Here is an 18,346-nt window from a genome sequence, read left to right on the forward strand (position 1 = left end):
TAGTCCAGGAGAGGTTCTGTAACGGCCGTGTCTGTCTGTGTGTCTGTGTGTGTGTCTGTCTGTCTGTCTGTCTGTCCGTTGTTACACCCACGTGACCGCGTTCGCAGTTTGCGTATCGGAGCAAACGTGTTCGCCATTTCCGAACTGCTTTCACAGTCACGGAAATGGCTCCTCTACTTGAGTTCTCACACCACCAATCTTCTGGTCTTTGTCCATACCACATGGACACTAGTCTGTTCTTACTGGCTGCTAATCACCACCATCTTCTGGTCTTCGTCCATTCCACGTGGACACCAGTCTGTACATACTGGCTTCTAATCACCACCATCTTCTGTTCTTTGTCAATCCCACATTGACACCCGTCTGCACTTACACTGCCTTCTAACACCACCATCCACTGGTCTTCCGTCTATTCCACATAGACACCAATCTGTATCATTGGCTTCTACTCCATTATCATCGTTTGGTTTTAGGATATACGCGGCGATCAGCTAGGGTTACGAGAAACGTCTAGCCTCCCTAAGGTAGGAGCGCTACCAAAGGTTTTCGCATTTGCGGTTTTTCCTTACTATTATAATGGAAACGAATCGTATATATACCCCAAAATTTGAAGAAAGCGGGAAGAGGGGTACCCTTCACTTTAAACGTCAATATTAGCAAAGTTTGAGAAGATAATAAGTATAACTTTATTTTAAACGATTTAACTATTATTAATGTTAATTATTGAAGATTAAAATAATTAAAAATAATTATATTTATTTAAATATTAAAGATAAACCTCTCGTGCAAAGAGAGAGATTATCATTGCCTCCTATATCTACCAAGGCCCGTGCATGCGATATATTTCCTTCATTGCCTCCTATATCTATCAAGGCCCGTGCATTGTGATATATTTCATTCATTGCATAAACATAAGCGAGATTGTTTTGGGAAAAAAATACTGCTTCCACTAATGGGTTTATACTCCTTGTTACTGTTGTATAGAGTAATCATGATAAAAGCTTAAAAAATTACGAGAGGACAGACCTTTTTTATCCTCATTCAAAAATATTTTTTGGTGCTAAGACTGCTTTAAAAAATCCAAACGGTTAGGCATTGGTAAAAAAGACAAATGATATTTTTCAAATCTTATGAGATAACGCCCACCTAGTTGAAAATTGCCGTTTTTTATCCGCGGGAGCCATTCCTTATGAGAATTTCGATGCTAGTAGGTTGTCAATTAAACTACCGGTATATTATTGTTGTTGGAAATTGGATATTAAGTCAAATTAAGTGGTTGTAAAGAGCCAGCAGGTTTTTGCCACTTCTTTTTGTGAGTATTTGATTTTTATATGTAAAATGGAGGAAGATAATGTTGAGAGTAAGGATGAAATGCGGGAGCGCAAAGCGCGGGAAAGGATGAGAGCAAAAGGTCGACGTTTTCATTGGATACTTAAGGTTATATAATCTTCTCGACACGGAGAGGTAATATTTTGGTTTTCCCGACTTGTTGGAATTGGGTTTTATCGAAAAGATTGTAACAATAATTGAGTTTGGCGATCTGATCATAAATAACTGATACGGAGATAAGCGTATACATGTTAAATTCTAATAAAAAATATTAGTGACAATATTCCAGATGAAAGTCTACTTCAAAAAAATGATTTGCATATTTTTTACAAAGCTTAAATTACAAAATATTACGCTAAAAGTTAGACTTCAAAGCAAGTGGATTTTATAACATAAAATATTTTTAATTTAACCGAACGTAGAGTACGACCCTTTTTTCTACATAATTTTTTTTCGAAAATTTTCTCGATTGCATACATTTGTCGGTTAAAATCTTACTAAGATTATTCAATCTCAAAAAATATCATCTAAAATTGTTGTATTGTTTAAACGAATAAACTTCAGAATAGTTTTCGATTATTTGTAGTTAATCGTATTTTCCGAAAAAATCGACCAAAAAACCCCGAGCCCTACCAAGGAGTACTAATCGGTCATATTCTTGACTTTTGGCTGTTTGAAGGGGCTTCTATAACGTGTGCAACTTGCGTGATCGAGTGGGCTGTGCTTTAACCAAAGAAGATACACGCCCCAGGAATGGAAACTGTAGCTTCCTCTAGTGTAAATTTTTGTCTGGACCCTCCTAGTACGCTCCAAAGGCAGGCTCGGTTGACCGAGGTATTTCCGGCTGCCATTGAAATTGCATAGACCGGAAGTTCCTTGGTCAACCCAAACCCCAGACATACCTTCCATTCCTGGAGCGTATATTTTCTTTGCTTTAAAGGCCCGTTCAGACGACACTCTTTTTCTCGCTACGCTCGCTGTGCTGAGCTCATCAGATTTTCTGGCTTCACCAGCCTCTAGAAAATGCACTGTTCACACGGCCAAAAATTTCTCATTCTTGATCTCGGCAAAGCGAGAAAAAAAGTTGAAAAAATTCAACTTTTTTTCTCTCTTTGCTCGGCACAGCCAATAGAATGCTTCCGAAATGACGTCATTCTTTGTTGTGTAGTCTGCTTCTATGTGGAAAGGTGTTTTCTTCGGTTTCGCTGGTTCAAATCCCTTGAAATTTTAATGAGATATATATCGAAGGGTTATAAATTATCGTGCAAAGTTTTAAAACGAATAGTTCTTTTCTTAAAAAAAGGTTTTAATTATGCATAAATAAAACTTTAATGAATTTTTTGCAAAAAAAACAAATCATTTTAAAACTTTGCACGATAATTTAAAATCATTCAATATACTTATCAGTAAAATTTCAAGAGATTCGGACTAATGAAACCGAAGAAAACACATTTCTACAGAGTAGCAGACTACACAACAAAGAATGACGTCATTTCGGAAACATTCTATTGGCTGTGCCGAGCAAAGAGAGAAAAAAGTTGAATATTTTCAACTTTTTTTCTCGCTTTGCCGAGATCAAGAATGAGAAAATTTTGGCCGTGTGAACAGTGCATTTTCTAGAGGCTGGTGAAGCCAGAAAATCTGATGAGCTCAGCACAGCGAGCGTAGCGAGAAAAAGAGTGTCGTCTGAACGGGCCTTTACATTGTAAAAATTACATGGAGTAGCTTTACTGGAGTAGTAATTTTAGATGCCCTGGATGACCTTTAAAGGGAGGGTGAAGTGGAAAATCATGTGATTCTTCTACGTATAATTTCGGTAGAGAGGGGGAGTGAACTGTGTATCCCCAACGTTGGGAGTAACTTTGTAAGAGAATTCTATTTGCCACCGGAAAGGGTATATCACTTAGGTAAGAGATAGAGGGTTATGACGTTACCATATATGAGAAAGAAATTACTCTATTGAAAGACCAGTGTGCGTAGTGAAACATGCAAGAAATATCTACGAATGATTTTAAAATTCAAATTAGGTTCAGATTTTAAGGATAATTTGAAATTAGGACCTCCGAAATTATCCTTAAAATTTGAACCTAATTTGAATTTTAAAATCATTCGGAGGTATTTCCTGAATGTTTCACCTTGGATGAAGAAGTGTAACTATTCTTCATCCAAGGTTTCACTATGCAGAATGATCTTATAATTGGAAGAAGAATCGATAAAAATCACTTGATTTTCCACTTCACCCTCCCATTAAAAACTAGCACCAACCAATAGAAAAATGGCTACAAAGGTTTCAGAGTCAGACTTTCAGCCAATCATAAATAAGGAAAGGAACAACTGTCAGTCACAGTCAGTGTCAAGTGGTTACTGTCGGTCTTGTTATTTCTTTGTACAACGATTCATATTATAAATAATTGGTAATTAACTTAATTAAAACATAAAAGTGTGCTTGACTCGCTTGGGAACATTGTAAAATGGGTGAAACAGCATTAAAGAAGCGGTTTTAAAGCTGGCTAGGCCGATTCCGCGCTAAGCCTTGGCCATATTTTATAATCATATGTTTATAATCGAAGTTTGGAAGTTTGCGTTTCGTAACAAAGTGTATTCAAAATTGATAGAATTAGCTATTTTAAAATGTACTCCCAATCATCGGGTTACCCTACTATTCACCTTCCCATCGCGGAATTAGCCAATCAAGAAGAACTTCTTGTTGAAACGTTAGAAAATCGCGGTAGCCAAGAATCCGTGTCGGGAACGTCAAGTTTCAGTACGCTGGATGTGAACGAAGAGTTTAACTTTGAAGATGGAACTCATTCTAACAGGGTATAGGCTTTAGTTAGGCCTCTGTTCATTTTGACAACAATCTTAATAATTTTTCAAATAGGTTCTCTCTGGGCTTAATACTCTTCGTTTGGCCTCTACATTCTGCGATGTCACCTTGTGCGCGGAGAGTATCGAATTTCCGTGTCATAGGGTAGTGTTGTCATCATTTAGCCCATACTTTAAAGCAATGTTTGCTGGAAATTTAGCCGAAAGTCAACAGAGCTGCGAAAAAGTTGTGATTAATGGCATTGAATCAAACACTTTAAAGCTTCTCTTAGATTACGCGTATACTTCCCAAGTTATGATCAACAAAGCCAACGTACAAGCTTTACTTTCCGCGGCAAATCTGCTAGAAGTGTTACCAGTCAGAGAAGTATGAACATAACAGAGTTTTTAAACTAAAGGGGAGAGTTTTTGAATTAAAATGATTAGGGGTGTGAGGGTACCCCCGATACCAGAAAATTACTTTTAGAACTAATAATACTCCCACTCCAACCCCCCCCCCCCCCAATTAGCCGTGTCAAGCAGAAACAGGTTGTCGGCAGGGTTCATACAAACCTGGAAAACAGGGAAAACCTGGGAAAATCAGGGAAATAAATAGTTGACAAAAACCTCAGGGAAATTTCGAATTTTTGGTAAAATTCAGGGAAATCAGGGAAGTTTGAGTCAAACAGGGGCCAAGTAATTAAGGAAAATGTTCGTGAACATTCCCTCCATAGGATTAACATTACACTATACTTTGGAGGCTCATAACTCTGGTTAGATTAGAGATACGGGGATGTCCTTTTAGTATGTTATAGTCCTATTTGCCCCAAATCCAACTGTACTAAAAACTCGGGGTTAGGTCAAACAGGGGCCGAGTAATTAAGCAAAATGTTCATAAACATATCCTCTCCATAGGATTAACATTACACTATATTTGGAGGCTCATAACTCTGGTTATATTAGAGATACGAGGATGTCCTTTTAGTTTGTTATAGTCCTATTTGCCCCCCCCCCCTCCTTCGTTAACATTTGCTCCATAGGATACTCCGTATACGGCGAAAAACCTGTAAAACTCAGGGAAGTATATGGGAAAAAGCCTGGAAATCTCAGGGAAGTATATGGGGAAAAACCTGGAAATCTCAGGGAAATTTGCTTTCCAAAAGTTGTATGAACCCTGAGGGAAATAAATTGTTGACAAAAACCTCAGGGAAATTCAGAAGTTTAAAATTTTAGGAAATTTGCGTCAAACAGGGGCCGAGTAATTAAGCAAAATGTTCATTAACATACCCTCCATAGGATTAACATTACACTAAGCTTTGGAGGCTCATAACTCTGGTCATATTAGAGAGACGGGTATGTCCTTTTAGTATGTTATAGTCCTATTTCCCCCTCTTCCTTCGTTAACATTTGCTCCATAGGATACCCCATATACGGGAAAAACCTGGAAATCTCAGGGAAATTTTGTTTTCAAAAGTTGTATGAACCCTGTGTCGAGTTATTCGCGGGTAGAAAAATAGGAATCAGAGGTGAAAGGGGGACTACCCACTGTCCAGTTTAGAGAGAATCGGAATTTTTAAGAATGATGAAACGCTGTTTCAAGGTGAAATTTAGTTCACATAAGGTAAACGTTCTTTCTGAGCACTGCCATCTCTAATACTAGGCCTTGCGATAGGAATAAAAGGGGGGGGTGGTAGTTAAGATTTCACAAATGGCACTAGATGGGAAATTGTTAGCAACGACAAAGTGTAATCTGCTAAGTTCGTCTCGAAAAAGAAAGCAAAAAACCGGTCAATAAACCGGTTCATGATGCTAAACGGTTTCCGAGTTCGAAAAATACTAGTTTAAATTTGGTGTACGTTTTGACACGTGTCAATGGCGTCTGCATGGAAATTTCAACCCATCACAGCCCTTAAGGTTTTCCCAAAAACTGCCTGAGTTTGATTTGGATTGCCCAATGAGCGAGCTTAGGAGAGGTAGGAGGAGATTTCTTTGGTAGCTGAATTCGGACACAGACATTATCTCCAATATTTTAATTATCCACTTCTTTAGTTTAGCATACGATGTGCCCTGGTCAATGGTCATGGACCAGGTTATTTAGTCCAGTTTAAAAAAATCCTTATTTCCTACCCTGGTTCACCATAAGCGAAAGACTTGACGTCATGCGAGACTGCGCAGTACGAATTTACTTTCGTCATCGCAAAAATTCGCCTCAGAAAAGAGCCATCTAACGGTTACTAAGCGCAAATTCAAAATGTCACGTAAAAAATGCTTCAGTGGTACATTTCAAGGCCTAGTATTAGAGATTGCAGTGTTCTGAGACAGACTAGAATCACCACACAGCGCGACAGGCCTCTACACACATATATCATCCCATTTCCAGTATTACGTGTTGAAATAAGACTAAGGATTAAGGATTAATTTAGGGAAAACAGGAAAATTTGTGGGTAGTTGGTAATTGGTGAAATTAATTTAGGAAAAGTGTCAGGCATAAATTTCAGGGAAATGTTATTAAATTTTACACAGATTTTGCTAAGTGTTTTGTGAACAGTTGTAGAAAATTACAAAATTGTCTCTATTAATTAGGCTTGTTGCCAATTTCTCGAACGTCATATGGATGAAACGAACTGCCTTGGCATACATTGTTTTGCCGAAACTCACGCGTGTAGCGAACTTATGCAAAAAGCTAAATCTTTCACCTTAAGGTCAGCATTTTTTGTTATAGAGAATTGAATTTTACTGCTCCAGGGTTGCCACGGGTCAGGGAAAACCTGGAAAAGGCAGGGAATTTAAAAATGGGCCGAAAAGGTCGGGGAAAAGCAAGGGAATTTTGAAAGTTTCAGCAGAGTCAGGGAATTTGATTTTAGTGGGTAAAATTTCTGGGGATGTCTTTATTGAAAGAGTAATGAAAGTTTCTCCTCATCGTTCCCTCTTAACACAGAAAACACTAGAGCAATCCTTACAAATGTCTAGAATTGTTTTTGTAAAGTAAATGCCTTTAAAAAAATCTCCTAGACTGTTATTCATAGTTAAAATGTTTCTTATTCATTTTGGTGCAACAAATACAGTGGAAAACTTAATGTAGAGTTATTTAATTATAAGCACTTAAAACGTGCTGTAAACATTTACCCTTTCGGTCTTAAAAGGTCAGGGAAAATCTCAGAAAAAGGTCGGGGAAAAACTCAGAAAAAGGTCGGGGAAAAACTCAGAAAAAGGTCGGGGAAAACTCAGAAAAAGGTCGGGGAAAATCTCAGAAAAAAGGTCGGGAAAAATCTCAGAAAAAAGGTCAGGGAAAAATCTCAGAAAAAAGGTCAGGGAAAAATCTCAGAAAAAAGGTCAGGGAAAAATCTCAGAAAAAAGGTCAGGGAAAAATCTCAGAAAAAGGTCAGGGAAAAATCTCAGAAAAAGGTCAGGGAAAAATCTCAGAAAAAGGTCAGGGAAAAATCTCAGAAAAAGGTCAGGGAAAAATCTCAGAAAAAGGTCAGGGAAAAATCTCAGAAAAAGGTCAGGGAAAAATCTCAGAAAAAGGTCAGGGAAAAATCTCAGAAAAAGGTCAGGGAAAATCTCAGAAAAATGTCAGGGAAAACCTGAAAAAGTCAGGGAAATTGGTTCTGAAAATTCCGTGGCAACCCTGTGCTTTGAGGTTCGCCATAGCAGTAAATAAAATACGCTATTAGAAACTGAAACCTCGTTTCTCATTACTGAATAAAACTTTAATTCCGCAGGCATTTTCGAGAGGTGACGCACCAAGAAGAATTTCTAACTTTGACTCGCAATAAACTGATTGAATTTATACGCAGTGACGACCTAGAAGTTGATAACGAAGAAAACGTTTTTGAAGCTATTTTAGCGTGGCTTAATTACAATCCTGATATGCGAAGAGAAAGCTTTGATAGAGTTAGTTGAAACAATTGTTTGCAAATAGCAATTTTTCACCTAAATCTAATATCGTTATTAGGTTTTGCAACACGTTCGCCTACCACTTTTAAGCCCATATTACTTGGAGGACCAAGTTTCGCCAATCATTGCCATTGCCCAATCACCCGAATGCCGAGTTCTTGTAGAAGAAGCCAAAAGGTTTCATTTACTCCCAGATAGGAGACGGGAAGTGTGCACTGTGCAATCAACCCCCAGAAAAGCCATGGGTATTCGAGTTTTTAACTATGAACTTAGTTTTAAAGCAAAGGGCGGGTTACGTTACGTGATTCACCTACAAGTTGAATTTCCTCCTGAACTCCGGGTTTAGCTTGGCAAATGTCTCCCGCCTTCGCCAAGCCAAAACTGGAGTTCGCAAGGAAAGTCAACTGGTAGGGGAACCAAGTGACACGCATTTGGTTAAGGGCTCTTTGAACCAATGTCAGCCATGGATAGCCTGCCTTTCTGTGGATTCTTGGCTTACCAACGACCTGAAAACTATGCATTCTTAAGCTAGAACCATGGATTAACTAACGCTAGGGATAGTTCGTTCCCCCAAAAAGATAACGCATGCATGTTCCAAACGCCCCCTAGCAGCAGCTACTATCCCTAACAGTAAGTTATAAGAAAATTGGACCAAATATCACGTGTTCTATGACATCAAAATTGAAATACTGCCTAAATTGGGCAAAACGATTTATTTTGCCTAGAGATGGCGCTATATCTACATCCGTTTTGGTCCAATAAATTGGGGGAATGAAGAGGGGAATCAAGGAATAATTCGGAACATGTAGTTGGCGATAGAATTACATGGGAAACACGGTTAGTGAACAATCCCTAGCGTTAGTTAATCCATGCTAGAACCAATACCATGTTAAGCGATTGTCAATTCTTTAGGATTATTTAGTGGAATCACTTGGCAGTTCTGGAAAAAAAATTCTAACCCTTTAGGACTAGCCAATGTAATTTTCTTATTGTGTTCAAAAGTTCAAATTTGCGAGTGCCTTTGGGTCTAAAACAAATGGAGCAAATGAACCTGTTAAAGCAAAGCGAGGGTCCAGTAGATGCCCTACAAGTTGACTTTCCTTAAGAACTCCCGTTTTGGCTTGGCGAAGGCAACAGACATTTGTGGGCGGGATTTATAAGTGCACTTGTAAATCCCGCCCACAAGCCTTTGCCAAGCCAAAACTGGAGTGCAGGGGGAAAGCCGCCTTGTAGGGGACCCGTGCTTTGCTTTAAACGAGGCGTGTCTCAGCGGAGCCTCCGAAATGAACTAGGCCCATGCGTGTCGCGAAGCGAGAATATTTTTTCAACCAATTTAGTTCGCCGTGGTTGTACGCTTGGGGACGCTTATAGTACCGTAAAATAAACACAGTGCAACCCCGTGACCCTGTCGACTACTTAAGTATTTGGGCCAAGGTCGCGGATTGTAAGTATACGTTTTTATTACTCTTACTGAATTATTTTAATTGAAATAATTTATTTTGTTGTCATCAATACAATCTAACCGAAAAATTCAATAAAAAGTGAATTGCCCCAAAAACATTTACGTTAATTTTAGGATTAAACTTTTCTCTATCATAAAAATTTTATGACTGACCCCTAAAATATCAACGATAATTTAAGGAAGACCCCTGTCACAACGGTAAAATAAGCGCCACCTATGGTGAAAATATTTTCCTTAACAAACTGGATATTTCCCCACATAAAATTTGACATGCATGGGCCTAGTTCATTTCGGAGGCTCCGACTCCACCCTCGTGTAAGAGTTCTAACATGGATGAAGAATGCGCGTGAGGAAATTTGTTTTCACTCTACAGGATCGGCAACTCCCTATCTCGAGCGACAGCTTATTCTGTATATACTCTGTTACAACATTGGTTGTCAGCACGCGCAAAGCTAGGTCTCTATGTAATCTAGCCTTGCGCCTGCTGACAAGAGAAAAAAAACTTCAGGATCTTCAGGATTTAAAATATCCACGAGTTTTTTAGCTCGAGTGCACGGACCTCTAGGCCTTAGTTTCAAATATGTTTGAAATTGCATACAGACTACTACAGGTATTTGAAACTAAGGCCTAGAGGTCCGTGCACTCGAGCTAAAAAACTCGCGGATATTTTATATCCTGAAGATCCTGAAGTTTTTTGTCTCTTGACAGCACGTACAAAGCTACGTTCCATAGATAAATATATTTGCGCGTGCTGACAACCGATGTTGTAACAGAGTATATACAGCATAAGCTGTCGCTCGAGATAGGGAGTTGCCTATCCCGTAGAGTGAAAACAAATTTCCTCACGCGCATTCTTTATCCATGGTTCTAATACATTCCAGCATGAGGTGCCAAATGGAGCCAAGTTTTGCTTTAAAGCAATAACTTCATACAAATGCAGTATTTCGCTATTGGGGGTGCTTTCATTATGAAAGCAGTTTTCCCTCCATTTTTAGAATTTTCTGAATTTTTCAGTTTAAATCTCTTAAAGGTATCTCGGATGTTATTGTCGCTGTTGGTGGCGAAGATGACAAGGTCGTTTTACGCTCGGTGGAATGTTTTGATCCAACGAAAAGTCGCTGGTTGAGTCTAGCTTGTCTTCCCTTCGCTGTTTCAAAGCACGGTTTAGTTGTTTCTGGTCAAAATATGCTCTTTATGGCTGGTGGAGAGTATCCTGATGGCTCCGCATCCAAATCATTGTGGCGTTACGATCCCATCTTTGACCAGTGGCAAGAAATGGCCTCCATGAATGTGGCTCGCTCCGAATTAGGCCTAACAGTATTGGACGGATACATATACGCCGTTGGTGGATGGGAAGGAGTTTCAAGACTGTCCAGCGTCGAGAGGTACGATCCTAACACGAATAAATGGCAGTTTGTTGCTGCGATGAAGATTGCGTTGACCAGTCCCGCCGTTGTCTCTTTGAATGGTCTTATGTACGTTGCTGGTGAGTTAATTGCTGTTTATACCAGATTTACTTCAACAATACATAGTTTACAGGCGTGGAGGATTCATACCATTTGCACAAGGAGACCTGGCAACTTAGAGTGTAAAATAGCAGACGATTTTACACTCTAAGTCGCTTGGTCTCCTGGTGTTAATGGTAGGATTCCTCTACGCCTGTAAACTATGTATATAAATATGTTGTTTTTAAATAGGCGGTGCGGTTATGGAAGACGGTGATGGTATAGAAAATGTTCAGTATTACAATCCCAGAACAAATTGTTGGACAGATGGCCCGCCAATGTTGATAGCTCGTTCTGGATCAGCAGCTTGCGTTCTAAATGGTTTAATTTATGTACTAGGTAGGGTTTATTTTATGGCTTATGACAATAGGTTAGTTTATGATATCGGCCATTGCAATCCATGTGTAAACGTGGTGAGAGAAATTCCTATTGCCACTGCAATTTTTTTCTGGCATGATATACTTAGTATTGTAGTAGAATAAGTTAGGCCTTGTGCCCTGCAGACGTGAAACGCCAAGGCTTAATGGGCCTTATTCCTGATCAACGCCACCGAGGCGTAGCGGCGACTTTTGGAACTATAATAATACGGTAGCCAATTAGAGGTGGCGGTGGAGTCGATGGACTCTGATGGAGATCTGTTATTTTCTATGTTTTGTTGATCTTTCTGAATCATGTGAATAGCCAAGGCTTAACAAGCGATATGGTTTCGAAAGTATTAAAAGTTGATTTTACCTTTCTTATTCTGTCTAATATTATGAAATAAGACTTTCGGACTAAGTTTTCATTCGATTTTGGTCTATTTGGAGATTATTAGGTTAATAATAATTAGTTAAAACATGTTTTTTGAAGTTGAAGCGGTAATAATCAAAACATAGAAAATAACAGATCTCCATCAGAGTCCATCGACTCCAGCGCCACCTGTAATTGGCTACCGTATTATTATAGTTCCAAAAGTCGCCGCTACGCCTCAGTGGCGTTGATCAGGAATAAGGCCAATTGTTCACCAAATGTGAACTTTTGTTCACTGATCGCGAAGAAAGGGCTAGAAAACATTGACTGTTATTATAAATTTTGGTGTTTTTGTACTGTTTTTCTGTCGTCTGCTAGTTAATCTTAGACTGAATTATCTCCTTGCAGGTGGATGGCAAGCGTCAGTGGAAAATACCAATAAGGTTGAATGTTTCGATCCCAAAAAACAAGAATGGATCCCAAAGAAATCTATGCGCGAACGACGATATCAAGCCGGGGCTGCCGTTGTAAATGGCAAAATATACGTCTGTGGTGGTGAAGAAGGCTGGGATCGGTGAGTTCAGTGTTGACTGTAACGCTATCGCAATTAGATTAGATCGGTCTTGGCATTTAAATTGGGACTGGGAGTAGGTGAATTTTATGTGTTATTATTTTATTTTTTTTCCTTTAAATGTGCTGATCGCCAAGATATCATGATACGATCGAATGCTATTGTCCTGAAAAAGATACTTGGAATACAGTCGGAATCATGCAGACATCAAGATCATGGTTGGCCTGCACTCAACTAAGAGTAAGTTTTCTTGTCGTTAAAAGATGAACTCGGTGACTGTAATAGCGGCTGTCCTTTACCAGAATCATATGTTATGTTTCACCTTTAGCGCATCGTATAAGTACCTATGTTGAATGGTATCTATAGAGGACTAGTCTATCTTCTGCCTATATCCCCTTCTCAAAACCGTTTCACCCCAATTTTGTATTAAATACAGCTATCTCAGTTGTGACGTCAGTGCCGAGGTGAAACGTCACGGGCTTAGCTTTGACAGTGGGCGGCCATGTTTGGTACCGCTTTGGTTCTATGTGCAAATAGCATGCGTGGCGTCACACTAAGGCTTCTGAAATAGCTCTATAGGCCTGTGCGGGTACTTGACTTCGAAACTGGTTTTTCTATGACTCAAACGGGTACTTGGGTCCTTGTCCAAGGCCTAAAATTACCCGTTTAGGGCTAGACGAGTCCATTGTTCTTTAACCACCAGTCCATTTTTCATAAGGGGCAAAGGGACTAACTGTATAACAAGAGAGATCCTAGATGGCAGTGAACACGTGACCCTAAGATTATCATTGGATGCATTGTCACTTGTCAGTGCATACTATACAACGCTACCAAAGGCAAAGATATATCTTTATATGTTATGCGCAATACGAATTGTAGTCCACACATCCTAGTATAACTGAAAGGGGGTGAATATTTTTTAACAGCCAACTTTATCAGTTAGGATAAAAATATTTTCATATTTCAAAAGGGTAAAATTACTTTTGTATAGTTTTGGAACAGTTAGAAGAATGAAACCAGTAATTTCATTGTAAACAAATAATAAATTTGAGTCAACTCAGACAAATTTTGGGTTCGAATTAGACTCGATTAAGAATTTTGGACTCGAAACCATGTTTTAAGGACTCGAGCACTCTGACTCGAAACCTAAAAATGAGGACTCGCACACCTCTAGTATTAAATTATAAGGGACAAAACCAGTACCGCCAAGGGTTCATTTTCTAATTTTCTCCACCAAAATCGCCTATACTTGAAACTAAGTTCGCGGACTCAGCCGAAATATTCTTCTTTTCGAAATAAAAATATCTTATGGGTTTTTAAACAACAAAATTTAAAATCGAAATTGTAAATACAGTTTTCAACATATTGGCAGAAAAATGAAGTTCAGACTTAATCCAACTTAGCAAGTTGTAACCGATTTGCTGTAAAAGCTAGGTTACAGGTCCGCTACAAAGTTAATTTACAAAGAATTTAGTTTTGGTGACATGAGTTTGACACGCTATTTAAAAGCGAATTCAAGACTGGCAAGGGAAAGAAAACCATTTCTTTGAAGGGGGTTTCCAAACTAGAGCATGCGAGCGGCAGTAATCTAACTCGCTTGCCTTGCACTCGGCCAATTATGAAAATCCGCCAATACTTTATGCACGGAGCTGTATTGTATCTACAATACACATCCGTGCTTTATGGTTCCAGAATCGCGATGCTCGGGTTAAACATTTTGGCCCCAGACAAGCCATGGAATTAACCTTGTTGGCTTTGTTCAATTTGTAGTTTTACATTTTAGATGTATTTCTTTAATCATAAGTTTATAAGATATGTTCCATAAGTATGACGCTTCATAATGTTAGAGACGTAGTGAGAGCTAGTTCAAGAACGACGCGAGAATTGACTACACTCGGTTTTGCAGTCCATCTTCCTATTTAGTCTGTACGAAGCCTTTGACAACGCCTCATCAGGCGTCGCTTTACAAGAATCTATAACGTTTCACCTACGTCACTTCATCACAAGCTCCAGTTTGTAACCAGTGACAATGGAACATATCTTATAAACTTATAATTTAAGTAAAATTGATTTATTTTTATTTTATTCATTTAGCTTCCTAAAGATAGTCCCGCAAAGGAGCGTTCCTGACTAGCTGACGGCAGTAGCTATGACAATAACATGGCTGACTGCATCAATAGTGCACTAATTACGGTGGAAAGTCATTTGGACCACGTTGAACGTTTTCTCTTGCGCGTGTCAAATACTGGACAATCGAATACGAATAAACTAAGGTATACCGCTGTATTTCCCATTGATGTTGGAGACGATGAACTGGTGTATGAAGGATAATGTAGTGATGTACATACTTTTTCGGTACTCCCTTTTTTACTACGGCTAATCAAATGATGTGGTTAACTAATTTTAATTGTTCTTATGGGAAAGTCTGATTATGTTGGAAAGACCAGGTAAATCTTTAAGCTGGATGATGTAGCTAGTGAAGGAGGTTGACAAAGTTCCGCTTCGCATTGAGAATCTTTCATTTACCCTTCCTGTCGCCGTGTTTTCCCATCCGTGTCACAATGTAATACCATGGATAAAGAATGCGCGTGAGGAAATTTGTTTTCTCTCTACAGGATAGGCAACTCCCTATCTCGGACGACAGCTTATTCTGTATATACTCTGTTACAACATCGGTTGTCACCACGTGCAAAGCTAGGTCTCTATGTAACGTGCTGTCAAGAGACAAAAAACTTGAGGATCTTCAGGATTTAAAATATTTATTTGCGAGTTTTTTAGCTCGAGTGCACGGACCTCTAGGCCTTAGTTTCAAATACGCGTGAAATTGCATACAGCCTACTACACGTATTTGAAACTAAGGCCTAGAGGTCCGTGCACTCGAGCTAAAAAACTCGCAAATAAATATTTTAAATCCTGAAGATCCTGAAGTTTTTTGTCTCTTGACAGCATGTACAAAGCTACGTTACATAGAGACCTAGGTTTGCGAATGCCGACAACCGATGTTGTAACAGAGTATATACAGAATAAGTTGTCGTTCGAGATAGGGAGTTGCCTATCCTGTAGAATGAAAACAAATTTCCTCACGCGCATTCTTTATCCATGGTAATACTTTGCACTAGTCAGCATATATGGGGACAATGTTGTGTTTTGAAGATGGGCTATTTTTCATACTTAAAATCTGCCGGCAAGGTCCTGTAACAATCCAGGTTGCTCAGTTAAGCCTTTGAGGACTCGGGTCAGAATGTAGGATAAAGTCCTCATTGACCTATTGGAACGCTTTAAATAGAAATGAACCCCGTTTGATATTTTAGGGAAGTTGAAAATGGTTCTATATTATCAAGAAGTATCAAGAAATACACATATTTTGCGTGAAAGTCATGTTAAACAGGTTGTCCTCACATGAAAATGTGTTTCTGATATTGTCAGAAATTATGCAATGGGCTGTATAAGTGACTTGTTTTACCCTAATGCGTATCGCCATTATAAAAAGTACTTGAAACTTGAAAGGTTTCATTCCTTTAGAAAATTCTTGTCAATGTCAAAGGCTTAAGATTAAGCAAACTTTCAAAGGGCTCTTTGCACGCCCTTCATCTGATTTATGGTATAAAGCGGTCCTTCGTCATTTGTACAAGAAAAGGGGACCATATTTTGTGGTAAACAAAGTTTCGAAATCATCATACTAACATACATGTGACATACTATGGGAAAACACACGACTAAACACTGCCGAATCAAGTGCCATTTCAAACAAATTATTAATTTAGCAACCTTGCATGGTCATCCGCCTTCATTATCTAACAAAATTTAGCGTCTGGTCCACAACGTTTCGCAATAATATAAAAATAAACAAGAATGAACAATTAAATGAACTATTATGTCAATTAAAACTTTTGTAAAGGTCAAAGTTATTGTGGATAAATATACACTGTATTCCAAAAAGTGTGCTAGAACCGAAAACAGCTAGTTCTATGGGGGATTTTGAGTGGAAAATGTTATATGGCATTTTGCGGATAACCTGTTAAATTTACGTAAGAAACTGAAAGATAATGCTAGTTACGTAAAACACTCCAATCATAGAACATTTTCGACTCAAAATCGTACAACCCAGTGTACTTCGGTCCCTACCACCATTTTCGGTGTATATCCTTATAAGGACATATATATTAGTTCAAGTCAATTTTTAAAGCACAATTTATACCAGCCAAGTGTGTTGGATTTGTGTTATAGCCATGGATAAAGAATGCGCGTGAGGTAATTTGTTTTCACTCTACAGGATCGGCAACTCCCTATCTCGAACAACAGCTTATTCTGTATATACTCTGTTACAACATCGGTTGTCAGCACGCGCAAATATATTTCTCTATGTAACGTAGCTTTGTACGTGCTGTCAAGAGACTAAAATCTTCAGGATTTAGAATATCTGAGTTTTTTAGCTCGAGTGCACGGACCTCTAGGCCTTAGTTTCAAATACGGGTAGTAGGCTGTAGGTAATTTCACACGTATTTGAAACTAAGGCCTAGAGGTCCGTACACTCGAGCTAAAAAACTCGCGGATATTTTAAATCGTGAAGATCCTGAAGTTTTTTGTCTCTTGACAGCACGTACAAAGCTAAGTTGCATAGAGAAACAGCTTTGCGCGTGGTGACAACCGATGTTGTAACAGAGTATATACAGAATAAGCTGTCGCCCGAGATAGGGAGTTGCCGATCCTGTAGAGTGAAAACAAATTTCCTCTCGCGCATTCTTTATCCATGTTATAGCTTTGAAACTGTTGTTTGTTTTCAGTAAATATGAATAATTGTTTTCTTATTGCACTAAATCTGAAAAAAAAAAAAAATGCTTCCAAAGATTAACTAATCGAATAGGTATCTGTGATATTTATTAACAGGATTAATTACTGCTCAGCAAGTTTTCTTTCTTAATTTGCTTTTTTAATCTTCCCCCCCCCCCCCCCCGAATAAAAAAAAATTGTGCCAACTAACATTTGTCAGTTGTTAATGAATGCCTTTGGCTTGGCCCCAATTTTTTTATCCCGAAAATTTGTTTCACAATTTTGATTTATGATAACAATTGTGATGACTGGTTTATTTTTAAATAAACATATGAAGTGAAAATATTTATTTTATGGCTAAATTCAACAGCCGCGTATGGTTGCATCTATTTGACTTATTAACGTCAGAAATTTATAGGATGAGTTTCAAATAGAGACTTGGCAGCAGTACTACCATGGATGACAACAGGATAGCCGACTAGCTTTGGCCCATAGTAACCGATTTTCGAAACGCGACCGTGGCGCCCCCTTTTTTTCGTAAGGAAATTTTGTTCCGTAGGAAAACTAGAGGCCGCTAGAAGCACTAGCTTCTGCAACGCTTCTGTCATGCCTCTACCACACGTTTCGGAGTAGACCCAACCAACAATTCTTTTGAATTTTTATAACGGCTCAGATCTCGTTCGCGGGTTTTGAGGCGAGAAAAGGATAACCCGATTGGCTTGATTTTGCCATGCGCAGAACCTGTTTTACCCCAAGAGTCAGACTCTAATCCAATCAGAAAAATAAGAGATTGATTTTCGTCGCTCAACGACAGATGGTACTACAGTCAACTTCGTTAGTCAAGTGATCCTTTCCCTTAGATGGAGATGAGACCAAGCTAACTTGTTTATTTGTTGGTTGGGTCTGTTGACTCTTCTGGTTTGCTCCATGGTACTACGTCATGCAACATCACGCTACCTTCCACTACTGATAAAAACCATACCAACAGAAGCTTATATAGCTTTCATTCTGTAAAAAAAAGTTGAATACCATAATGGCGCTAGGGGCGGAGTTAAGCCCGAATTGCCAAGTCCCTATTGCAGTCCTACTCCTATATCAAGAAATTTATTTTGTTTTCATGCGGTTTATGAATTTTACTGCGAACAAATCGCTCAGGCTTTAGTAATGCCCGTTAGTTGTGGCTCACAAATAGGGAATACAAAATTTATGATCTACCTACCATTAAAGGGACTGCAAAGAAGGAATCGGCTTGTGGGTAAAAATTATTTGAAATACGTC

General features: G+C 38.8%; 1 protein-coding gene across 2 annotated transcripts; it reads left to right on the plus strand.

The window, feature by feature from the left end:
* The first annotated feature begins 3,659 nt into the window (after positions 1-3,659).
* On the plus strand, positions 3,660-17,247 carry LOC149619006 (kelch-like protein 24). 2 transcript variants are annotated; one of them, XM_089855630.1, is made up of 10 exons: positions 3,660-4,149; positions 4,211-4,522; positions 6,718-6,836; positions 7,857-8,028; positions 8,090-8,276; positions 10,524-10,979; positions 11,191-11,337; positions 12,136-12,301; positions 12,436-12,538; positions 14,393-17,247. In XM_089855630.1, exons 1-10 carry the CDS (start codon positions 3,961-3,963, stop codon positions 14,426-14,428), a joined length of 1,887 nt encoding a protein of 628 aa, XP_089711756.1. In that variant the 5' UTR covers positions 3,660-3,960; the 3' UTR covers positions 14,429-17,247. The 2 variants fall into 2 exon arrangements, with proteins under 2 accessions (XP_089711756.1, XP_089711755.1); XM_089855629.1 differs by having other exon boundaries at positions 12,136-12,300; positions 12,426-12,538.
* Positions 17,248-18,346: the final 1,099 nt, after the last annotated feature.

Source organism: Phalangium opilio, unplaced genomic scaffold (genome assembly GCF_054372755.1).
Source record: "Phalangium opilio isolate 3A_F unplaced genomic scaffold, DU_Popi_V2 ptg000209l_1, whole genome shotgun sequence".
Taxonomy (NCBI): domain Eukaryota; kingdom Metazoa; phylum Arthropoda; class Arachnida; order Opiliones; family Phalangiidae; genus Phalangium; species Phalangium opilio.

Coding starts and splice junctions, on each gene's coding strand:
- LOC149619006 (XM_089855629.1), top strand. CDS start 3,961: ATGTACTCCCAATCATCGGGTTACCCTACTATTCACCTTCCCATCGCG. Junction 4,150..4,210: donor ATGGAACTCATTCTAACAGG/GTATAGGCTTTA, acceptor TTTTTCAAATAG/GTTCTCTCTGGGCTTAATAC. Junction 10,980..11,190: donor TGGTCTTATGTACGTTGCTG/GTGAGTTAATTG, acceptor GTTTTTAAATAG/GCGGTGCGGTTATGGAAGAC.